The sequence below is a fragment of the Nicotiana attenuata genome, unplaced genomic scaffold (genome assembly GCF_001879085.1).
Source record: "Nicotiana attenuata strain UT unplaced genomic scaffold, NIATTr2, whole genome shotgun sequence".
Classification (NCBI taxonomy): Eukaryota; Viridiplantae; Streptophyta; class Magnoliopsida; order Solanales; family Solanaceae; genus Nicotiana; species Nicotiana attenuata.
Genome location: NW_017672763.1, coordinates 50,173 through 76,534, shown reverse-complemented (window position 1 = coordinate 76,534; position 26,362 = coordinate 50,173). Strand labels below are relative to the sequence as shown.

At 41.3% G+C, this 26,362-nt stretch overlaps 1 protein-coding gene across 1 annotated transcript; it reads left to right on the top strand.

The window, feature by feature from the left end:
* Positions 1 to 865: 865 nt before the first annotated feature.
* LOC109214420 lies at positions 866 to 4,029 on the top strand. Its single transcript, XM_019378336.1, has 2 exons — positions 866 to 1,761; positions 2,835 to 4,029. The coding sequence occupies exons 1-2, from the start codon at positions 866 to 868 to the stop codon at positions 4,027 to 4,029; spliced, it is 2,091 nt and encodes a 696-aa protein (XP_019233881.1).
* Positions 4,030 to 26,362: the final 22,333 nt, after the last annotated feature.

Here is a 26,362-nt window from a genome sequence, read left to right as displayed (position 1 = left end):
AAAACTCACCCGAGCCCTCGGGGCTCCAAACCAAATATGCACACAACCTCAAAAACATCCTACGGACTTACTCGCGCGATCAAATCGCCAAAATAACATCATATACATCGAATCAAGCCTCAAAACTCATGATTTCTTCCAAATTTTCATGAAACATCAATTTTTCCATTTTAAGTCCGAAACACGTCAAACGACGTCCGTTTTCAACCAAACTTTATAGAAAGCGCTTAAACCATATATAAGACTTGTACCGGGCTCCGGAACTAAAATACGGGCCCGATACCACAGTCTTTTAATCAAATTTTATTTTCATTTTCCTTAATCATTTCCAGAAAACAATTTCACACAAAAATTCATTTCTCGGGCTTGGGACCTCGGAATTCGATTCCGGGCGTACGCCCAAGTCCCATATTTTCCCCCGGACCGTCTGGGACCGTCAAATAACGGGTCCGGATCCGTTTGCGCAAAATATTGACCGAAGTCAAATTTAATCAATTAAATATCAAAATCTAGCATTTTTCTCACAGAATTCATATTTAAGCTTTCCGGCTACGCGCCCGGACTGTGCACGCAAATCGAGGCAACCCTAAATAAGGTTTTCAAGGCCTCGAAAGCACGGAATGAGTAAGAAAATAGGTGATGACCCTTTGGGTCGTCACAATACTGGAGTTTATTTTTTAACAATGTAACTTCTAAATATTTAATTATTTGATTCATTAAATATAGGATGCACACAAATTTCTTGGTTATCGCATTTGATGGGAAATGGACAGCAGATTACAAGTACTTAGACCATAAAACATAGCTTCTCCTTATAAATGATGGGACTACATTTGAAGAATTCATGAGCAAAATTTTTCAAGTTATGGAGATCGACAACGACAAGTTTGAAGCAAAAGTATGGCTTAATATTAACCTAGGTACTGCTAAGGGAATACAAGTTACAAAAGATGAAGATCTTACCTCGTGTATGGTGCTCTTAAAAAACGATCCATACTATAAAGGTTCCAAATTTGTTGTTGAAATTTCAGAAATACCAGATCAACAACCAGAAGGTAATGCAATAATGGAAATTGATAATCAACAATTATTGCACAGAACCACATATGTTCAGGAAGAGAAACTGATGCTGATATCTCAAATATCAGAAGAGCAGGAGATACCAATTTATGACATGACAATGGAAAATGAAATTGTAAATCCTGTGGAAGATCAACACATCGAATCACTAGTCACTATTGAAGGAAGAAAAAGGAAAGGAAAAGGAAAGGCAAAAGAATCCCCATCAATATTACTAAAGGAAAATGCATCATTGGATGATGTAAAACTCGATTCTGTTTTTCAAGAAAAAAATGCTATGATCAGATGTTTTTGCTTAGCAGCTATTAAGGAGCACTTTGAGTTTTATGTTGACAGATCAAGTAATACAAGATACTCTTTGGTATGTACTGATAAAAAGTGTGGTTGGACTGTTCGAGGTTCAAGAATTAAGGAATCAACACTATTTAAAGTAGTTAAATTTCAGAGATCACATGAGTGCTCGGTTGACATTAGAAAGTCAAATCAAGGACAAACAACTCCAAATGTGATTAGAGATTACATTATTGACAACTTAAGGGACATAGCTACTGAAGTAAAGCCTAGGTTTGTCATTTCAGAAATGAAAAGATCACATGGAGTAGATGTTGCTTATGGAAAAGCATGGCATGCTATTCAAAAGGGGTTATCGTTATTAAGAGGAACAACTGAACAGAATTATGAGTAGTTGGCATCATATTTGTATATGATCGAACAAAAAAGTCCAGGATCATATACAAATATTCAGAGAGATTTAGATAACAGGTAAATTTCTTATGTTTCATTACAATATAGCGGCCTTCGTATATATGATGTAATATTTTATATGGGAAATCTGTCTTTTGATTGTCGTTTTTACTAATGTTTTTTGTTTATTGAATTTAGAAATAAATTTTATCGAGTATATTATACTGAAATCTCGTGTTAATCTTGGTCCTGCAGTATGTTATATTGGATGAATATTATCATATAGTTTAGTGTTGTTTCATCCCAGTATATTTTACGGGATGTCTGCTGTGTGTAAGCTTTGTCTCCAGTATATTATACTGGATGAGTTCGGTTTGAACTAGAACTTTGTTTTATTTGTCCTTACTTTTTTTCGAGTGATTATTTGTCTTGTTTTTGTATTATTGTCTTTAACCCAGTATATAATACTTGAGTTTTGTTTTATTTCAATATATTTTAATGCAAGTGTGTCGACTTTAAGCTTGTTTCCAGTATGTCTTTAATCTAGTATCTGATTTGACTTACGTTTCATTATAATATACTAGCCTTCGTATATAAATATGATATAATATTTTATATGGGAAATTTGTCTTTTTAGTGTGGTTTTTGCTAATGTTTTTTTGTTTATTGAATTTAGAAATAAATTTAGTCCAGTATATTATACTGGAAGTCTGTCTTGGGTACGTTTTTCTTCCAGTATGTTATACTGGATGAGTGTTATCATCTAGTTTAGTCTTGTTTCATCCCAATATATTTTACGGGATGCCTGCCGTGTGTAAGCTTTGTCTCTAGTATACTATACTGGATGAGTTCGGTTTAAACTAGAACTTTATTTTATTTGATCTTACTTTTTTCGAGTGATTATTTGTCTTGTTTTTGTATTATTGTCTTTAACCCATTATATAATATTTGAGTTTTGTTTGATTTCTGTATATTTTAATGCAAGTGTGTCGTATTTAAGCATGTTGTCCAGTATGTTATTTGTATTCAGCTTGTCATATGGTATAACTGAATGTTATTTACTTTTCCAGGTTTGTTTATATGTTTTTTATATATGGTGCATCAATTTCTGGGTGGAGGTATTATAGACCACTTATTGCTGTGGATGGAACATTTCTAAAAAATAAATATAGAGGTGTTCTGTTAGTGGCTGTTACAAAAGATGCAAATAACCAGATTTTCCCTATAGCATTTGGAGTAGTGGATTCAGAGAACAACGAATCATATGAATGGTATTTCAGAGAATTAAGAAAAGCAATTGGGATTCGTAAAGATTTAATATTTTTGTCAGATCGACACAAGGCCATTGCAAATGGAATCGCAAAAGTTTTTCCTGAGTGCTACCATGGTATTTGCATATATCATTTGGAAAAGAATCTAAAGCAAAGAAGAGTGAGAAACACTATACTAAAACTCTTTCAAAGTGCTGCAGGAGTATACCTTCAATCAGAATTTGATGACTTCATGTCCCAAATAGCTGCTGTTGATAAGAAAACATTCAATTATTTGATGGAGGAACCACCAGGAAGGTGGGCTCGTTCACATTGTCCAAGACGACGATATGTTATGTTAACAACAATTATTATTGAGTCAATGAATAATGTTTTGAGACGTGCAAGAGAATTGCCACTTTTAGCAATGATGGATTTCATACAAGAAAAATTGCAAAGCTGGTTTTATGAAAGAAGGACAACTGCAGAAGGAATATTCCGCGAGTTATCAAATTGGGCAGAAGCAACATTGGAAGATAAAATTAAACCAGCTTTTACATTTAGAGTATTGTCCATTGATCGACTCAAATTCAATGTCAAAGAAGGGGGTATGGAATTTATTGTTGATCTAGACAAAAGAACATGTGATTGTTCTGAATTTCAGCTAGATGAGATACCCTGTGAACATGCAATTATATATCAGAAGAAATCATTCTTTTGTTCAACCTATTATTCAAGGGACTTTTGGTTGAAAACATATGAAGGACAAGTAAATTCTGTAGGTGATTCAACAACATGGGTTATACCAGACAATATTAAATCGGATATCACTAAGCCTCTAGATGCAAAAGTAATGCTAGGAAGAAGACAGAAGAATCGACATGTTTCCGGTACAGAATTCAAGAAGGAAACAAGATGTGGTCGTTGCAAAAAATATGGGCATAACATAACAAATTGTACAAATTCTGCTGTAGCTCATCCTTATGCAAGAAAATACACAAAAAAAAATGATTGATTATATACAATATGGTTGCATTGGCTCATGTGATTATATACAATATGGTTGCATTCTGAATAATTAGTTTGGTATTCTTTTTTTTAAAGATATTATTATTGTTTATTTTTTTGTTTCTTGATTTTCTAATAGGAGAATAGTATGCAGGAAACAAACTTTTAATTTATTTATTTCGAGCAAATTATATTAGATACAAATTTTCCATTATCTTACCCATCTCCATTTATAATATACTGGTCTATATAGCTTAATTACTAGCTTTTCCAGCATAATTTACAGGAAGCAACTAAAATTAGAACTCCAACAAGAGTTGCATCAGCAAACTTAGTGTAAAAAATCTTATTGTGCAGATCCTGTATAAAATACTGGACATTATAGTTTCTCAAAATATACCTCCAGCATAATATACACGAAAAAAAATTTTAAATTATTTAATTCCAGTAAGTTATTCTAGATACCAATTTTGCACGATTATACAGTTCTCTCCATTATAATATTGTAACGACCCGACCGGTCGTTTTTAGAATTCACGCCCCGATTCCCCATTAACTGTTTCCCCTAAGTTCATTTCTGCTATTTTGGTTTGCCGGGACGTTCGGTGTTGAGTTTTGAAGAGTTTTGGGACACTTAGTCCCTAAATGAGAGCTTAAGAGTTGAAAAATGGTCCGTAATCAGAACAGTGTGAAGACGACCTCAGAATGGAAATTCGATGGTTCCATTAGCTCTGTTAGGTGATTTCGGGGTTGGGAGCGTGTTCGGAATGTATTTTGGAGGCTCGTAGCTCATTTAGGCTTGAAATGCCGAAGTTTGAATTTTTGAAGTTTCCGGTCCGATAGTGAGTCTTTGATCCGAGGGTCGGATTGGAATTCCGGAAGTTGCAGCAGTTCCGTCATGTCATTGGGGTGTGTGCAAAATTTCAGGTCATTCGGACGAGGTTCGGGTAGGTTTTTTATCGAAAGCGTGTTTGGTTGGAATTTGAAGTTCTTAGGCTTGAATCTTTGATTAATTCGGGTTTCCGGCGTTGTTTAGGTGTTTTCAAGATTGGTACAAGTTTGAATAAGGTATTAGGTGGTATTGGTACTTTTGGTTGAGGTCCCGGGGGCCTCGGGATGATTTCGGGTGGTTAACGGAAGAGTTTTAGAAGTTGAGAAATAGCAGCGCTGCTGCTTCTGGTATCTTTCCGCTTCTGCGGCTTGGGAACTGCAGAAGCGGAGCCGCAGAAGCGGCCTTGGTCGTCACAGAAGCGAGATTAGCCCTCCCTCTCAGGAACCGCAGAAGCGGTCGCCATTCCGCAGAAGCGGAACCGCAGGAGCATTATGTGTCCGCAGAAGCGGACTCTGGTCCATTAAGTGAAAACCGCAGAAGCGGTTGTTTTTCCGCATATGCGAGACCGCAGAAGCGGTTCGTTGTCCGCAGAAGCGGAAATCCCTGGGCAGAAATAGCAATGTCGAGGGTTTGAGTTCATAACTTACAAAATCAATTGAGAGCTCGGGAGAGGGCGATTTTGAGTGGGTTTTGAAGAGAAGATTTATTGGGTAACGTTTCTTAATCCCTTCTAGTTATATTTCATTATTTTGTAGTTAAATCCATCATTTAAAATTCGAATTTGGGACTAAAATTGGAGGAATTTGGTTAGAACTTCTTAGGCCAAACTTTGGGATTTTGAGTGAGCATTTGACCTCCGATTTGGGAGATTTTTATATGGTTAGACTCGTGAGAATACGAGGGTTCTGAAAATGTAAAAATTATTTGATCTTGAGTTGTTGGCCTGAAGGGCATTTTGGTCATTTCACTAAATTTCACGCCGTAGCTTTGAATTAAATAGTAGAATCAGTTGCTTGAGATGTTATTTACAATGTGTGATTTAATTGAATAGATTTGGGCCATTTGAAGTCGAGTACTCGTGGCAAGAACGTGGTTGCTAGTTGATTTTAGCCGGTTCGAGGTAAGTATCTTGACCTTGTGTGGGGGACTTCCCCTTAGGATTTGAGTCTTCTTTGTTGATTGTATTCATTGTACGCGAGGTGACGAGTGTGTGCTAGGATTTATTTGTGGAAAATTGTCCCTTTTAGGCTTTTAGATCCTTGTAGTCACCGAATATAAAGTTGTTCTTGATACGATTGAGTTCCCTGTTATTAGCTTCACCTTTACATGTCTTACTTGGAATTTATTTGCCCCTTTTTGGCTTATTCTTGTTGCCTAATTGACTTTTACTTGTTTCTCTGTAGACATTACCCTTCTATAGTCACAGTATCATTCCTAACTGCTTGTCTTTATTTGGAAAGCATTATTTCCATCTCTCGTGTAATTAATTGGTCTTAATTGGAAAGAAGTTAGATATCCTATATTCAGTTGATACTTCCTTAATTGTAATTATTTGATTCATGTTAACTTCCTTGTTGTTGAAATTAGTATTATGGAATCGTTGTTTCATATTATTTCTCCCTTGTTGAGTTGTTCTTATTGCGCTTAGTATTTCTCTGTTACGGTTATTCCTTGTGAGTTAGTTGTACCGTCTTTTGGTGAACGGAAATACCTGAGTAGATTCTCTTGCGTTGTTCCTGTATATATTGTCGTTTGTTGTGTTGTACTTGAGATTGTGACGCACGAGGTTTCTGCCATGCGGTTGTTGATACTGTGATGCACGAGGTTTCTGCCGTGCAATTGTTAATATTGTGATGCACGAGGTTTCTGCTGTGCGGTTATTGATACTGTGATGCACGAGGTTTCTACCGTGCGATTGTGAATATTGTGATGCACGAGGTCTTTGCCGTGCTGTTGTTGTTATTGATGTTTTGCACATGCGGCGTAATAAGGCAGGATATGTTATATGCTTATATGTGGGTTGCGCATGTGGCGGAATAAGGAGGGAACATTGTGATGCACGTTTGGCGAAATAAGGCGGTACCTATTATCTTATTATTTGTACACGTGGCGAAATAAGGTGGGCTATGTCAGGGGATGATTGTAGAGAATTGTGACGGCCTGTGGAGGCATTCCTATTTGTTTAATAATGTGATTGTGGGTTGCTTACCGGTATGAGCTTTATTGCTTGGAGGTTGTGAGGAAACATCGTACGTGCGGTCCGTTCTCCTTTTCATGTTTACTAGCTGGTAGAATTTTGTTAGAAATATTTGCACAAGCATACATGTAGCTGAACACCCCTATTAGAGGTGAATTCCTCCTGATTTTGCTAAGGGTGGAGGTACGCCCTCGTTTATCCATTATATTTGTGAGAGTGGCCTTAGTTAGCCAGTTAGTTGTCGGTATGACCATGAGATTGATGGGGCACAGGATGCCAATTGTTAGATTGTAGATGCTGGGTCTTCGCGAGTTGTGGTTTGTCCGAGACTTGGTGAAATTGTGGAAAGAGTTGGATAAGACCTTTGTGAACATCATTGTAGGATATGAGTTATTGACTTGTTTTCCCATTGCTGTGTTGTGACCTTAGGATTTGGATTGTGATTCTGCCATCATTTCCTATCCTCATTTATTATATCCTCATTGTTACTTGTTGTATTTTTTTCCTTATCGTGAATTGTAGAATTCTTGGCCATTCATGCAGTCTTTACATATTTATATGTCATTCCCATTGTTCCTATGATTATACTGTTTATTGACCGGTAGGTGCCTTGACTGTTCCTCGTCATTACTCCACCGAGGTTAGTCTTGATACTTACTGGGCACCGCCGTGGTGTGCTCATGCTACTCTTCTGCACATTTTTGTTGTGCAGATACAGGTACTCCCACTCAATTCTGTCAGCCTTAGAAGGAGGCGTATCAGTAGAGACTTCGAGGTATATCTGCTACGTCCGCAGACCGAGGAGTCCCTTTCCAGTTTTCTGTAATAAGTATAGCTCTTTCAGCATTTCTCCTTTGTATAGATATTCTTGAGTCAGAGCCTCTTATGTATCCCTTAGCTTGTGATTTGTGAGTTTCCGGGTTTTGGGAATTGTTTTAGACTTGTGATATTGAGTTGTACTTGCCATGCGGCATTCAGTATAGTTTCCTTTAGATATTTGATTTGATTTTTCTCTATTTTTCCGCAATTATTATATTTCTGCAAATGTTAGGCTTACCTGGTCATGGGGACCAGGTGCCGTCATGACATGTTCGCGGTTGGTGAACTAGGGTCGTGACAAGTTAGTATCAGAGCTCTAGGTTCATAGGAGTCACAGATCACAAGCCGGTTTATTAGAGTCTCGTGGATCGGTACAGAGACGTCTGTACTTATCTGCGGGAGGCTATGTAACCGTTAGGAAAAATTCCACTTCATTTGATTTCCCTGTCGTGCGAGATTTTTGACATCTACAATCCTAAACCTTTGTCTTCTACTCTCTCACAGATGGTGAGGACACGTACTACCCGAGGTGATCAGGCACCCGCGCCCCCTGCTGCAGCCGTCAGAGATCGGGGCCGGTAGAGTTCGAGGATGCGCACGTGGTGCAGCGAGAGCACCTGCACGAACTGTTGCTAAGGTAGCACCAGCAGATCCAGCCGGAGCCCAGGCACCTGACACGCCTACTGCTACTACTACTCCAGCCCTTCAGGAGACTTTGGCACAGTTCATGAGTATGTTCACCACTTTGGCTCAAGCAGGATTGCTTCCCCTTGCTACAGCCACATCCCAGGCAGGGGGAGGAGCACAGACCCCTGCCGCCCGCACTCCTGAGCAGCGAGCGCAAGTTGAGCAGGTCCCAGAGATTATTCCTGCGCCGCCTGCGGCACCAGTTCAGCCCGAGGGCATGGCAGCGGCTTCCGAGCAGGAGCAGATGAGACTAGAGAGGTTCAAGAAGTATGATCCTCCGGTGTTCAGTGGATTAGCATCAGACGATGCCTTGGGGTTTCTTGATGAGTGTTACCGTATTCTCCGTACTATGGGTATCTCTGGATCGAGCGGGGTTTCTTTCACTACTTTTCAGCTTCGAGGAGCCGCCTATGATTGGTGGCGCACCTATGAGTTAGACAGCCCAGACGAGGCAGCTTCACTGACTTGGACCCGGTTTTCAGATATGTTTCTGAGAGAGTTTGTTCCTCAGAGCTTCAGGGATGCATGGCGCACGGAGTTTGAGCATTTGCACCAGGGTGCTATGACCGTCTCGGAGTATGCTGTCCGTTACACCAGTTTGGCTAGACACGCCTCAGCATTGGTATCTACTCTTCGCGAGAAGGTTCGTCGGTTCATTGAGGGGCTCATTCCTACCATCAGGTCCAGCATGGCCCGTGAGTTGGAGGTGGATATTCCGTATCAGCAGGTGGTGAATATTGCTAGGAGGATAGATGGTATGCATGCTAAAGAGAGAGAGGGCAGGCAGGGTCATGAGGGAGAGAGCAGCCCAGATCAGGAGAGAGAGCTTGAGGAGGCGAGGAGGCCTCGTAGGCCGGTGAGATATACTGGTCCTTATTTTGGAGGCAGGGTGCGTCATGGTAGAGGTTTTGCGGGTCAGCTAGTTCAGTTCGCGCTTCAGGCTTTGCATGGTGAATCAGGTGCTCATAGGTCTCGGAGTACCCGCATCGCACAATTCCCACCACCTCGTCAGCAGAGAGGGTGCTTTGAGTGTGGAGATACTAGCCACATGATGAGAGATTGTCCCAGACTTCGGACCGGTGTGTCCCAGCGAGGTATTCAGGCAGGTAGAGGGCGCCCAAGAGGGGGAGGTCCAGCTCGTTGATGTGTTTCATATAGTAGGCTTGAGGCCGGTGCGCCAGTTGAATGTCATTCAGGTACGGATTCGGTTTGTTATAGAGGGGCACTACCTGTAGTTCACCACAGTTCTGCTTATCGGGGTGAGTTCCCTTATTTGTGTTCCATTTATGAGTGCGTTTCATGATTGTACTCTGTCTACGTGATTATTCTGTTGGGAGGTTCTATGAGTGATAGCCGTGTCTATTGTCCGTTCGTAGCTGTTGTCGAGAGTTATGAGGCTAGTAGTAAATTCATGTTGTCTGTTTCAGTAGGTTTGATGTGATCTCTGAGTATTCTTGGTTACGAGCTGTGATTTCTATGCTCCATCGGTGTGGGAGCCAGCCTGTGTTGTAATTGTTGACGGAATTGATCTAGTGAGAGTCTCTAGATGGGTTGATGTGTGCCCTACTTGTGATTCAGTAATGAGGGCGGGACCCTCGTGAATTCAGGTGATTTGATATATTGAGACCGGGTGGTGTACTGCGGTGAGAAGTTATATCAGTATAAGATCATTGTGAGTCTTTTATATGCTTTCATTCTTTCTTGTTAGATGTTTTGTCGATTTGTGTTTTAGAAGAATCTGTGCTAGTTTGATTTGTTTGTTAGTTCCTTATGTGTTTCCTTTCTCATATTCAGTCATTTCCGTTCTATGCTTCTTGAGTTTTAGCTTGTGGGGTGTGTACCCGTTGGTGTTGGCTGAGATTTGGTTATTCGGGTGTTTTGTTATGCGGTTTTCGTGGTTATTGTATCATCGCCAGTGTTGTGGAGGTTTGAAAAGAGTTCCTGTTGAATATGAGGCTTATATCCGGTACGGATTTCATCTCAGGCAAGTATTGCTATCAGAAATGGTATTGTGGGCCTATGGGTGATGTGTCATGTTGCGTGGTTGTACCCTGTGTGTGTTGACTTGTATTGAAATAGCTGGTTGAGACTGATACCGGATATGGATTTAGGATCGGGTCTTTTGGAAACGGATGGAAGGTGAGAATTCTAGCTTGAAGGCCTATTGGTATTGTTAGAAAGGTTAAATTTCAGTTGAGATGGTGTCATTAGGCTTAAGTGGATTGGGGTGACGTGGGATCACCCGCGGGTGTATGTTGGAAGTGCGCACTCAGTGACTTGAAGACTCCAGGTATGTTCTCTATGCTCGTTCGAGGACGAACGAATGTTTAAGTGTGGGAGGATGTAACGACCTGACCGGTCGTATTTAGAATTCATGCCCCGATCCCCATTAACTGTTTCCCCTAAGTTCATTTCTGCTATTTTGGTTTGCCGGGACGTTCGGTGTTGAGTTTTGGAGAGTTTTGGGACACTTAGTCCCTAAATGAGAGCTTAAGAGTTGAAAAATGGTCCGTAATCAGAACAGTGTGAAGACGACCTCGGAATGGAAATCCGATGGTTCCGTTAGCTCCGTTAGGTGATTTCGGGGTTGTGAGCGTGTTCGGAATGTATTTTGGAGGCTCATAGCTCATTTAGGCTTGAAATGCCGAAGTTTGAATTTTTAAAGTTTCCGGTCCGATAGTGAGTTTTTGATCCGAGGGTCGGATTGGAATTACGGAAGTTGCAGTAGTTCCGTCATGTCATTTGGGATGTGTGTGCAAAATTTCAGGTCATTCGGACGAGGTTCGGGTAGGTTTTTGATCGAAAGCGTGTTTGGTTGGAATTTGAAGTTCTTAGGCTTGAATCTTTGATTAATTCGGGTTTCCGGCGTTGTTTAGGTGTTTTCAAGATTGGTACAAGTTTGAATAAGGTATTAGGTGGTATTGGTACTTTTGGTTGAGGTCCCGGGGGCCTCGGGATGATTTCGGGTGGTTAACGGAAGAGTTTTGGAAGTTGAGAAATAGCAGCACTACTGCTTCTGGTATCTTTCCGCTTCTGCGGCTTGGGAACCGCAGAAGCGGCCTTGGTCGTCGCAGAAGCGAGATTAGCCCTCCCTCTCAGGAACCGCAGAAGCGGAACCACAGGAGCGTTATGTGTCCGCAAAAGCGGACTCTGGTCCGTTAAGTGAAAACCGCAGAAGCGGTTGTTTTTCCGCATATGCGGGACCGCAGAAGCGGTCCCTTGTCCGCAGAAGTGGAAATCCCTGGGCAGAAATAGAAATGTCGAGGGTTTGAGTTCATAAGTTACAAAATCAATTGAGAGTTTGGGAGAGGGCAATTTTGAGTGGGTTTTGAAGAGAAGATTTATTGGGTAACGTTTCTTAATCCCTTCTAGTTATATTTCATTATTTTGTAGTTAAATCCATCATTTAAAATTTGAATTTGGGACTAAAATTGGAGGAATTTGGTTAGAACTTCTTAGGCCAAACTTTGGGATTTTGAGTGAGCATTTGACCTACGATTTGGGAGATTTTTATATGGTTAGACTCGTGAGAATACGAGGGTTCTGAAAATGTAAAAATTATTTGATTCCGAGGCGTTGGCATGAAGGGCATTTTGGTCATTTCACCTAATTTCACGCCGTAGCTTTGAATTAAACAGTAGAGTCAGTTGCTTGAGTTGTTATTTACAATGTGTGATTTAATTGAATAGATTTGGGCCATTTGGAGTCGAGTACTCGTGGCAAGAACGTGGTTTCTAGTTGATTTTAGCCGGTTCGAGGTAAGTATCTTGCCTAACCTTGTGTGGGGGACTTCCCCTTAGGATTTGAGTCTTCTTTGTTGATTGTATTCCTTGTACGCGAGGTGACGAGTGCGTGCTAGGATTTATTTGTGGAAAATTGTCCCTTTTAGGCTTTTAGATCCTTGTAGTCACCGAATATAAAGTTGTTCTTGATACGATTGAGTTCCCTGTTATTAGCTTCACCTTTACATGTCTTACTTGGAATTTATTTGCCTCTTTTTGGCTTATTCTTGTTGCCTAATTGACTTTTACTTGTTTCACTGTAGACATTACCCTTCTATAGTCACAGTATCATTCCTAACTGCTTGTCTTTATTTGGAAAGCATATTTCTATCTCTCGTGTAATTAATTGGTCTTAATTGGAAAGAAGTTAGATAACCTATATTCAGTTGATTCTTCCTTAATTGTAATTATTTGATTCATGTTAACTTCCTTGTTGTTGAACTTAGTATTATGGAATCGTTGTTTCATATTATTTCTCCCTTGTTGAGTTGTTCTTATTGCGCTTAGTATTTCTCTGTTACGGTTATTCCTTGTGAGTATGTTGTACCGTCTTTTGGTAAACGGAAATACCTGAGTTGATTCTCTTGCCTTGTTCCTATATATATTGTCGTTTGTTGTGTTGTACTTGAGATTGTGACGCACGAGGTTTCTGCCGTGCGGTTGTTGATACTGTGATGCACGAGGTTTCTGCCGTGCGATTGTGAATATTGTGATGCACGAGGTTTCTGCCGTACGGTTGTTGATACTGTGATGCACGAGGTTTCTGCCGTGCGATTGTGAATATTATGATGCACGAGGTCTTTGTTGTGCTGTTGTTATTATTGATGTTTTGCACATGCGGCGTAATAAGGAGGGATATGTTATATGCTTATATGTGTTGCGCATGTGGCGGAATAAGGAGGGAACATTGTGATGCACGTGTGGCGAAATAAGGCACCTATTATCTTATTATTTGCACACGTGGAGAAATAAGGTGGGCTATGTCAGGGGATGATTGTAGAGAATTGTGACGGCCTGTGGAGGCATTCCTATTTGTTTAATAATGTGATTGTGGGTTGCTTACCGGTATGAGCTTTATCGCTTGGAGGTTGTGAGGAAACATCGTACGTGCGACCCGTTCTCCTATTCATGTTTACTAGCTGGTAGGATCTTGTTAGAAACATTTGCACAAGCATACACGTAGCTGAACACCCCTATTAGAGGTGAATTCCTCCGATTTTGCTAAGGGTGGAGGTACGCCCTCGTTTATCCATTATATTTGTGAGAGTGGCCCTAGTTAGCCAGTTAGTTGTCGGTATGACCATGAGATTGATGGGGCACAGGATGTCAATTGTTAGATTGCAGATGCTGGGTCTTCGCGAGTTGTGGTTTGTCCGAGACTTGGTGAAATTGTGGAAAGAGTTGGATAAGACCTTTGTGAACATCATTGTAGGATATGAGTTATTGACTTGTTTTCCCATTGCTGTGTTGTGACCTTAGGATTTGGATTGTGATTCTGCCGTCATTTCCTATCCTCATTTATTATATCCTCGTTGTTACTTGTTGTATTTTTTTTCCTTATCGTGAATTGTAGCATTCTTGGCAATTCTTGCAGTCTTTACATATTTATATGTCATTTCCATTGTTCCTATGATTATACTGTTTATTGACCGGTAGGTGCCTTGACTGTTCCTCGTCACTACTCCACCGAGGTTAGTCTTGATACTTACTGGGCACCGCCGTGGTGTGCTCATGCTACTCTTCTGCACATTTTTGTTGTGCAGATATAGGTACTCCCACTCAATTCTGTCAGCCTTGGAAGGAGGCGTATCGATAGAGACTTCGAGGTATATCTGCTACGTCCGCAGACCGAGGAGTCCCTTTCCAGTTTTCTGTAATAAGTATAGCTCTTTCAGCATTTCTCCTTTGTATAGATATTCTTGAGTCAGAGCCTCTTATGTATCCCTTAGCTTGTGATTTGTGAGTTTCCGGGTTTTGGGAATTGTTTTAGACTTGTGATATTGAGTTGTACTTGCCATGCGGCATTCAGTACAGTTTCCTTTAGATATTTGATTTGATTTTTCTCTATTTTTCCGCAATTATTATATTTCCGCAAATGTTAGGCTTACCTGGTCATGGGGACCAGGTGCCGTCATACATGTTCACGGTTGGTGAACTAGGGTCGTGACAAATATACTGGGTTATATAGCTTCAAGTACTATATGCAGGATTTTGTGATTTTTTCACATATGTAACTGGTAAAACTTTAGTCATTATTCAATTAATTTTTGAATTTCAAGAACAAATTTTCCACTGTCTTACCCATCTCCATTATAATATACTGGCCTATATAGCTTATTACTATCTTTTCTAGCATAATTAACAGGAAGCAACTAAACTAAGAAATCTAACAAAACTTGCATCAACAAACTTAGGGTAAAAAATCTGGATTGTGCACATCCAGTATTAAATACTGCACATTATAGTTTCTCAATATATATCTCAAGCAAAGTATACAGGAAACAAAATTTTAAATTATTTAATTCCACTTTCACATATCTAACTGGTAAAAGTTTAGTCATTATTCAATTAATTCATGAATTTCAGGAACAAATTTCCCACTGTTTTACACATCTCCAATATAATATTCTGGCCTATATAAATTAATAGCTAGACATTCCAGCATATTTTACAGGAAGTAAGTAAAATAAGAACTCCAACAAGAGTTGCATAAGCAAACTTAGGGTAAAAAATCTGGATTGTGCAAATCCAGCATAAAATACTGGACATTATAGTTTCTCAAAGTATACCTCCAGTATAATATACAGGAAACAAAATTTTAAATTATTTAATTCCAGTAAGTTATTCTAGATACCAATTTGTCACGACCAAATACCCGAACCCGGTCGTGATGGCGCTTCTCGTGAAGACAAGGCCAGCCAGAACAACGTAAATACTTCTTTTAAAGCAATCAATTAACATTAACGATTCTAACACATGTTTAAGATAACTGTCACGACCCAAAATCCACTAAGGATCGTGATGGCGCCGGACACCGTTGTCAGGCAAGCCAACCAAATACTTAATTAAACTCCAATATAATTTGGAAAACCAAGATTTTCCTTTGAATTCCATAAGTAAAAGATAACTGCTTCAATTCGAATTAAATACTAGCTATAAATACAAATTATTTCAACACCATCCCAGAACCCGGTGTCACAAGTGCATGAGCATCTACTGATAAGGAAATAAAATACAATACAACACCCGTCCGGAATACAGTGGACAGAAAGAAAATACAATTTGCTGCAAGGGACTTTACTAGCTTCGGGCCGCCTCGAATAATGCAACTCTCCTAGTCCCCGAATCATCCGTGCAGCTATGCTCAGTGGGCCGCTAGAGATAAATATACCTGTGCAACAAAAATGCACAGAAGTATAGTATGAGTACGTAAACAACGTGTACTCAATGGGTATCCCGTCTAATCTCGAAGAAGTAGAGACGGGATGGTCAACTTCGACAATTACTATAGGTCATTTGACAATATACTAAAAATGTGAGGAAATCATGGATTTATATAGCAGTCCTAATTCACGAAGCCAGAAAACAGGTAAACACCTTCAACAAATAATCAAGGATTTTCAAGGTTCACTTTTCATTATCTTATCAATTCATATCAAGCCATGAAAGGCAATATCAACATTTAAAATTCTCAGGCAACAATATATATCATGCGCAAATCATGCCGAGGTCGATGGCCCGCTCCAACAGAAATGTAAACTATGCACTGCCGAGGGTCGAACGGCTCGAACCATAGATGCATCTATTACCCCGCTCGTGAACTATCCTGCGACCCGGTCAACATAAAATAAACAAACACCCTGCTCGCGAATCATACCTGCGACGCAGATACACGTAGAGATACATGCTCAAATAGTCAATTAAGAACTTATCGGGAATATTTATCCAAATAAAACAATTTCTCTTTTTAACAATTCAGTAAAAATGATGTTTAATCTCCTTTTAAATTCATTTACTAATCCAAGGTGATTTAAGCGATTCAAGCTATCAATCGGTTCATAAATAATCCAGGTATAACATGCTTTTGGGCCCTAACTACCCGGACAATGGCATAATAGTAGCTACGCACGGACTCTCGTCACCTCGTGCGTACGTAGCCCCCGCAAATAGGAGCACATAATCAATTATTTCACCTATGGGGACAATTCCCTCTTACAAGGTTAGAAAGGAGACTCACCTTGCTCCGAAGATCCATAACCGGCATTCCACGCCCTTCCGAAGACTCTAATTGATGCACCACGCTCCAAAACTAGCCAACGGTTATGCAAATCCATTAATATATGCTCAAATATTTGTTACAATCTAATTTATAGCAACTCCTAACTCCGATCGAAAGGTTGACCAAAGCGCCCTCGGACCCACGTGCCCGGAATCCGAAATTTTTCTAAGATAAAGATTACCCATGACCTTAGGAACTCAAATATATAATTTTTACTAAATTCCATACTCAAAATTGTGGTTAAATTCCAAGAATATAATTTCTAGGTCTTTCTACCAAAATCCCCAAATTTCAACCAATTTCATGCTCAAATCCTTACATAATTGATGTATTTAACTTAAAATGGATGGGGATATATTACCTTGATGTTGATGACGGAAATCCCTCTTTTGAAGCTTCCAATAATCGCCCAAGCCATGAAAAATATGAGAGAAATGAACTCAACCCCGATTTTAAACAACCATTCTGCCCCAACCATTTTCGCACCTGCGGTCCTTTGACCGCTTCTGCGGTTCCGCAGGTGCGGTCCAAATACCGCTTCTACGGTTCCTCTCTAGCCTCCCCATTTTCTCTTCTGCAGCACGCCATTCGCACATGCGGTCCCGCTTCTGCGGAACATTGACCACATCTGCGGTCTTCTCCAGCTGCCCCTCTTCCGCTTCTGCGACTATCCTTCCGCAGATGCGGTCCCGCTTCTGCGGAATCTTGACCGCATCTGCGGTCCTCGAGCCTTACCAACCTTCCGCTTCTGCGGCTTTCTTTCCGCTTCTGCGAGCCGCTTCTGTGGCTAACCCACCGCAGAAGCAAAAATACCAGCAACCAGATCCTTCAGCTGTCTAAAATTCCAAATTTCGATCCGTTAATCACCCGGAATCCACCCGAGGCCCCCGGGACCCCAACCAAACATACCAACCAATCCCAAAACACATTACGGACTCGCTCGAGGCCTCAAATCACATCAAACAATGCTAAAATCATGAATCGACCTCCAATCCAAACTTATTGAACTTCAAAAATTCAAACTTCTATTTCCGATGTTTAAACCTATCAAATCACGTCCGATTGACCTCAAATTTTGTGTACAAGTCATATTCGACATTACGGACCTACTCCAACTTTCGGAATTGGATTCCATCCCTGATATCATAAAATCTAACTCCGGCCAAACTTCTCAAAAACCTTCAAATTTCTATCTTTAGCCAAATGGTTCCAAAATGACCCACGGACCTCGAATTCACTTCTGATCGCGCTCCCAACTCCGAAATCACCATACGGGGCTATTCACAGTCTCGGAATCCCAAACGGACATCGATAACACTGAAATGCACCTCAAGCGAAACTTATGAAATTTTTTCTAAAATGCTGACTTCTACACTAGGCGCCAAAACGCTCCCGGGTTATCCGAAACCCGAACCGAGCATACGCCCAAGTCCAAAATCATCATACGAACCTGTTTGAACCTTCAGATCCCGATTCCGAGGTCGTTTACTCAAAAATCCCATCCTAGTTCATTCTTCCAACTTTAAGCTTCCGAAATGAGAATTCTCTTTCCAAATCAACTCTGGACTTCCCGAATTTCAATTCCGACCACGCGTACAAGTCATAATGCCTGAAATGAAGCTGTTCATGGCCTCCGACCGCTGAACGAAGCTCTATGACTCAAAACGACCGGTCGGGTCATTACATTCTCTACCACTTAAACATACGTTCGTCCTCAAACGTGCTGAGAACTACACTGAAGTAGTCCGAAATCACTGGTTAACTCCTCATGCACCTTCCCGTGCTACCACAACTCAGTTGAGCACATTAGCTCGATCAATTCTGGAGATATTCCCTTTTATTCGAGCAGATAGGCCTTAGAGCCTAATTCCAACATCCGGAATTCTTTGTCAGTCCTGTTTCCAACATACGAACACTGTATCAATCACTACACGTTGTACCCAAACATGACTGCATAACTTTGCTGAATTCACACCTTGCATCATTTTACTCACTGGACCACAATAACATTTTCTGATCAACTTAGTCGAAATTCCACAAATCTGATGCTCCCATTGCACCCCATGACATACACAGGTCTTACCCTAACTCTTACAATACCGCCACAACGGAAGAGGTGTACAGAAATTCATAATCAATTGCCGAATCAACTAATCATTTGGGTTTATACTCCTGACGATAACCATCACCTCATTCTGAACCAAATAATGGTCTTAGCTCCTTAATGTACTTCATATAGTCAGATTGCACTGATCCTAATTCCAATGATCTCGTCTCACCCAGTACGAACTACTCAGGCAATAAGCCACCCCAGACATAATCAAAAGCAACATATGATGCTACAATGTGCCAATAGGCTACCATAACGAACGCGATATAAAGGGAAGCAAACTTTGAGAAGGAAACTCAACTACACCGCTCGCGAATCATACATGTGACGCGGTGGACTTAATTAACAAACACCCCACTCGCGAATCATACATGCGACGCGGGCACACAGCTTATATAAGCTTTCCTCATAAAATAGGAAATAAAACACATAAAAACAGATACGGGGATCTGTACTCAGCTTCACACTGTTGCGGCGTGCAACCCGATCCGAACAATATAACCATGGCAGCATGCCACCCGATCCACCCATAAAACTCGCATAAGGAGATACGCACCGAGCTAGATTGCTCATTTCAATAATATATCGAATATCGGTCATAAGCACACTAAGTGCATAATTCCATCCCTGGGGAGACATATAGCGTCAGAAGCCAGAAAACTCAAGCACGACTGGGGTGCGATATATGATTTGAAATCTCAAAAGCATCCTGCTCATATAACATCATCTCTACGAGGATCCTCAACACATAAGCAATTTCTCAAGCCGTCTCCCAACTCACACGGTGCAACGCATCATTACATGAAATATTTGGCAACGAAATAACACCCTGACTACTCCATAAGGAGCACATTACTGAAATGAACACAACTGACCTGACATAGAGCCCAGATTCATATTTAAACCCATCCACCGACCTCAAGTCAATCCTGGTCATGTCAAACTAAGCCAATAACCTTTCAAAGGTCCATACTAATTTCCCTCTTCTCATAACACACAAGGAAAACCATCATAACCGGAGTACTCATCCACAGTCCACAACTCAGTAACTGAGTGCCTTCTCAACTTATCGATCTCATCACAAATCTTCATACTCGGTTTAAGTTCTTCAATCAATCAAAGTGACTACCTGCCACACTTGTACGATCTTCCTGTGGGACACACTCCCACAACCTACCATAACAAATAGTTGGGTCGTACCTCCAAACCACCGACCACACTAACGCTAAAAAGCGATCAAGAATCATTAACCATGATACAAGCCCTTTTTACAAAACACCAACCTCAGGTGACGCTGAAGACAATACCAACCTACCTTAAACATCGAAACTCCTTTCCTACTCATCTGAGCTCGTGACATCCTTGTCCATGCCGAGCTGCTACCTTGATCTTCACTTCAAATTCCATACCACTCACTGCGCTTAACAAGCCAATATACGATAGAACTCATTTTTCATCATAGCTTCAGAACCACTAATAGGTTAACAGTTCATATAAAAAAATTTCACTTAACTCACTTCAGGAGATCCATAATATCACACAGGTGAATTCTCATAATCGTAGAATATGCAAATCTCTAAGTAGCAATCTAAGCCACCATTGCCCTTCCGGAATCTGTTTCCACATAACAAGCCATAACAGTAGAATGCTTCTGAATAACATCAATTGCAGCGGCTGACAAGCCCGATACGTACCATCACAAATCACTCGCATAACTCGATCACGCTGAAGGAACTGATCCCTAACACCAATATGCCAAGTTCAACTATGGCTAATCAACCTACCTTCTTCTAATTCATCCTTGGTTGCCTTAGAGATAATACTAACTCCATCCAACACATAACATACTCCATTTGCACCCATCTCGAGTGACCTCGAATCACGAGACCATGTTGTCCCGAATCCCACGAACCACTTCATACCCTCCTTGCTCGCATATTCGCACCCTCAACTGATATGCCCATTCTGCTAATCCTATTATGAATCCGAAATCTCTTCTCATTTTCCTCTCAAGTTCTACACTGCAAGTCAAAACATCATAGAACACTCGGTGCCTCTTCTCATAGGCTGCTGCAAAGCTTGATTCTTAACTGTACTTATAGGCTCAAAATTATTAGGCACCATACCTTACCTCTTTTTGAATCCATTAGGACCATTACTGAGAGCCACCAGCTCTGACTTGGTCCCGAATATAATCAACTCCATAAATCTTATAACACATGAATACCCTCTCGACGAGGCACCCGACGAAATTACTTCCTTTGAAACCTGCATTTATACAAGGCATAAATCTTGAATCTTTCCCCAAGTCTGAACATGAGCCAATAAGGCCAACCATAGCATGCATTTCGATAATTCATTAGCTCGAATTACCACTTATGTTCCTTTCCCGTAGCTGAAATAACCCCTCAATACGCTAATCACCAGAAACATCGCAAGTAATTAACCATGCAACCCCCCTCATAGGCGGTGGGACTCTCCGACTTAGCTCGAAGCCACTATTACACAACTCTGGAATTTACCAGGATTCTTAATCTCCTATTGACATAATCCTTGCGCAATCCACTGCCAACATGCTCGACATCTCACTGTAGAAACCCCCCTTTTCGTACTCAGAACCATCAACAACATTTCGCACGACCGATCCCTTCGCTGTATAACCAATAGAATGCTTCGCAGAAACTCGCCAACCACGCGATCGCCAACCTGCTCACAGGGATGAACTACCCGTAGAAATCACTCCTGACATCTTCATCTTCCAGCGCTGCTGCACGGGGTACAATCATTATGACATCAATACCCCATCGTGAGTTTGAGCTCACTTTCCAGCTGCACAGGTCCATTTGCCCCTCGTGGACATCATTTAAATGTGCGGCAACGTCCTTCCAATTCAACGTTATGCTGCATCCTTCTTTATTTAAGCGGCTCCTTTCCGTTATATTAGATCTCCTGCCGCACAAGAACCCCTACTTCAAATTAGATCCGTAGGCTTCAATCGCCAGCCACTATAATCCCCAGATCACTCCAGACTTTCCTTAAGGTGCATAACCATCCTACCACCAAGCCCATATGCAGCATCCACCGCTTTCCCACTTTGGGCAAACTCACTTCTTTAATCAGCTACCTGACCTTTGCTTCATACACCTGGCCTTTTAGAAGTTTAAATCTCCCCTGACACTTCCCGCACGCATTTCTCATCTTTTGCTGCTCGGTTGTTGCCTTAATAAAATCTATCTTCATAGCACTTGAGTCCACAAATCGCTACTAACTTTAAACCTTTCCGAAGGTCATCCTTCTCGAACTGCCAACATTAGAAATACTGATCCAATCCTGAACCACCGCACCCTGCAATATCTGACAGTTGCATCTCCGATACTATTTCACCATATCTTGCCCCATAGGCGAATTGTAGCAGATCATAACACCGACAAACTTAGTACGTTCAATTAGGACAACGACACCCCATCATAGGAGAAAGCTCCACCACGCTTGAAAATACCAAGTCTCATTACTTCCATTAGCCCACACCTGACCATCCTTAGTCCGCTTGCCTTTCCCTTGCCGGGAGAAAAAATACTGAATCCCTTGATTAAGCACTGAGTAACCTCCCTTCAAGTCATTCACTGCCCCGACACGTGGGCAACATCCTACCGTCATATCACTACTACGGAACAGTCATTCGTAAGCATCATGGCAACTTGTGCCTAGCCTCAAGCCCTAAGAAGTGCCGTTACTGAGTTGAAGCAATAAAATATTCTTCCATAAAGCGACGATAATAATCCGATCAACTATACCGGGAGAAACATCCCGCACCACATCCGTAGTACCGTCATGACTCTCCAATTCTCGATTTGTAACAAGCGCTTTGCGTCGCGTAAGATTGAGTAGGAATGAATTAAAGGCATACGCCTCCAGGGATCAAATCGCACAATGAGGAATCAAGAAGGGAAGTACTCCTAACAGTCCTGCAGCCTCCCGAGGATAAGTACAGACGTCTCCGTATCGATCCGCGAGACTCTACTAGACTTGCTCATGACTCGTGAGACCCTAGGAACCTAGTGCTCTGATACCATTTTGTCACGACCCAAAATCCACTAAGGGTCGTGATGGCGCCGGACACCGCTCAGGCAAGCCAACCAAATACTTAATTAAACTCCAATTTTAACAATTTTGAAAACCAAGATTTTCCTTTGAATTCCATAAGTAAAAGATAACTGCTTCAATTCGAATTAAATACTAGCTATCAATACAAATTATTTCAAAACCATCCCAGAACCCGGTGTCACAAGTGCATGAGCATCTACAGATAAGGAAATAAAATACGATACAACACCCATCCGGAATGAAGTGGACAGAAAGAAAATACAATTTGTTGGAAGGGACTTTACTAGCTGCGGGCCGCCTCGAATAATGCAAATCACTTAGTCCCCGAATCATCCGTGCTGCTATGCCCAGTGGGCCGCTAGAGATTAATATACTTGTGCAACAAAAATGCACAGAAGTATAGTATGAGTACGTAAACAACGTGTACTCAATGAGTATCCCGTCTAATCTCGAAGAAGTAGAGACGGGATGGTCAACTTCGACAATTACTAGAGGTCATTTGACAATGTACTAAAAATGTGAGGAAATCATGGATTTATATAGCAGTCCTAATTCACGAAGCCAGAAAATAGGTAAACACCTTCAACAAATAATCATGGATTTTCAAGGTTCACTTTTCATTATCTTATCAATTTATATCAAGCCATGAAAGGCAATATCAACATTTAAAATTTTCAGGCAACAATATATATCATGCGCAAATCATGCCGAGGTCGACGGCCCGCTCCAACAGAAATGTAAACTGTGCACTGCCGAGGGTCGAACGACTCGAATCATAGATGCATCTATTACCCCGCTCGCGAACTATCCTGCGATGCGGTCAACATAAAATAAACAAACACCCTGCTCGCGAATCATACATGCGACGCAGGTACACGTAGAGATACATGCTCAAACAGTCAATTAAGAACTTATCGAGAATTATTATCCAAATAAAACAATTTCACTTTTTAACAATTAAGAAAAAATGATGTTTAATCTCCTTTAAAATTCATTTACTAATCCAAGGTGATTTAAGCGATTCAAGCTATCAATAGGTTCATAAATAATCCAGGTATAACATGCTTTTGGGCCCTAACTACTCGGACAATGGCATAATAGTAGCTACGCACGGACTCTCGTCACCTCGTGCGTACGTAGCCCCCGCAAATAGGAGCACATAATCAATTATTTCACCTATGGGGACAATTCCCTCTTACAAGGTTAGAAAGGAGACTAACATCGCTCCGAAGATCCATAACCGGCATTCCACGCCCTTCCGAAGACTCTAATTGATGCACCACGCTCCAAAACTAGCCAACGGTTGCGCAAATCCATTAATATATGCTCAAATATTTGTTACAATCTAATTTATAGCAACTTCTAACTCCGTTCGAAAGGTTGACCAAAAGCGCCCTCGGGCCCACGTGCCCGAAATCCGAAATTTTTCGAAGATAAAGATTACCCATGACCTTAGGAACTCAAATATATAATTTTTACTAAATTCCATACTCAAAATCGCGGTTAAATTCCAAGAATATAATTTCTAGGTGTTTCTACCAAAATCCCCAAATTTCAACAAATTTCATGCTCAAATCCTTACATAATTGATGTATTTAACTTAAAATGGATGGGGATATATTACCTTGATGTTGATGACGGAAATCCCTCTCTTGAAGCTCCCAAAAATCGCCCAAGCCATGAAAAATATGAGAGAAACGAACTCAACCCCGATTTTAAACAACCATTCTGCCCCAACTATTTTCGCACCTGCGGTCCAAATACCGCTTCTGCGGTTCCTCTCAAGCCTCCCCATTTTCGCTTTTGCGGCACGCCATTCGCAGATGTGGTCCCGCTTCTGCGGAACATTGACCGCATCTACGGTCTTCTCCAGCTGCCCCATTTGCGCTTCTGCGACTATCCTTCCGCAGATGCGGTCCCGCTTCTGCGGAATCTTGACCGCATCTGCGGTCCTCAAGCCTTGACCAACCTTCTGCTTCTGCGGCTTTCTTTCCGCTTCTGCAGGCCGCTTCTGCGGCTAACCCACCGCATAAGCGAAAATACCAGAAACCAGATCCTTCAGCTGTCGAAAATTCCAAATTTCGATCCGTTAATCACCCGGAATCCACCCGAGGCCCCCCCGACTCCAACCAAACATACCAACCAATCCCAAAACACATTACGGACTCGCTCGAGGCCTCAAATCACATCAAACAACGCTAAAATCATGAATCGACCTCCAATCCAAACTTAATGAACTTCAAAAATTCAAACTTCTATTTCCGATGTTTAAACCTATCAAATCACGTCCGATTGACCTCAAATTTTGCGTACAAGTCATATTCGACATTACAGACCTACTCCAACTTTCGGAATTGGATTTCGACCCCGATATCGAAAAGTCCACCTCCGGCCAAACTTCTCAAAAACCTTCAAATTTCTATCTTTAGCCAAATGGTTCCAAAATGACCCACGGACCTCCAAATTCACTTTCGATCGCGCCCCCAACTCCGGAATCACCATACAGGGCTATTCACAGTCTCGGAATCCCAAACGGACATGGATAACACTGAAATGCACCTCAAGCCAAACTAATGAAATTTCTTCTAAAATGCTGACTTCCACACTAGGCGCCAAAACGCTCCCGGGTTATCCGAAACCCAAACCGGGCATACGCCCAAGTCCGAAATCATCATATGAACCTGTTGGAACCTTCAGATCTCGATTTCGAGGTCGTTTACTCAAAAATCCCATCCTAGTTCATTCTTCCAACTTTAAGCTTCCGAAATGAGAATTCTCTTTCCAACTCAACTCTGGACTACCCGAAATTCAATTCCGACCACGCGTACAAGTCATAATGCCTGAAATGAAGCTGTTCATGGCCTACGACTGCTGAACGGAGCGCGAGGACTCAAAACGACCGGTCGGGTCGTTACAATAACCATAAATGTGGGAACAACAATAATATCAAGGGAAACCATCCCGACACAGCCCAAATCGGGGTGTCACAAGTCATGAGCTACTACAGAGTTTGCTTAAGTCTACAAAGTGTAATATCTGATACAATAGTCTAAAGGAAACATAAATGATGTAAGATAGGGGAGACAAGGGGCTGCGGACGTGAACAGCTACCTCGTAACTCCAACTCGCTGCCTGGTCTGGAACGAATCAGTGCTCAGGTGCGGACTCTACTATGCCTGAATCTGCACACATGGTATAGGGAGTAATGTGAGTACTCCGACCCAGTGAGTAATAACAATAAATAATAACCGAAGGCATGAAAACACATAAGTGCACAAGGCAATTCTATATCAGGCAGTAAATCACTTAAAGCAGTAAAACAGTAAAGAGTCAAATGAAATCTCCTTTTAAATACAGGTAAATCAGGTAAAACAACAAGTAATTAGTGAGTAGAAATCTGCCCCTCGGGCCCAGTATCAATCGCTCAGAACAGTATCAGCCCCTTGGTCTCAGTATCAATCACTCAGCATAGTATCAGCCCCTCGGGCTCACTCTCTGATCATATGGGTACCCGCGCTCATTGTGGGTGT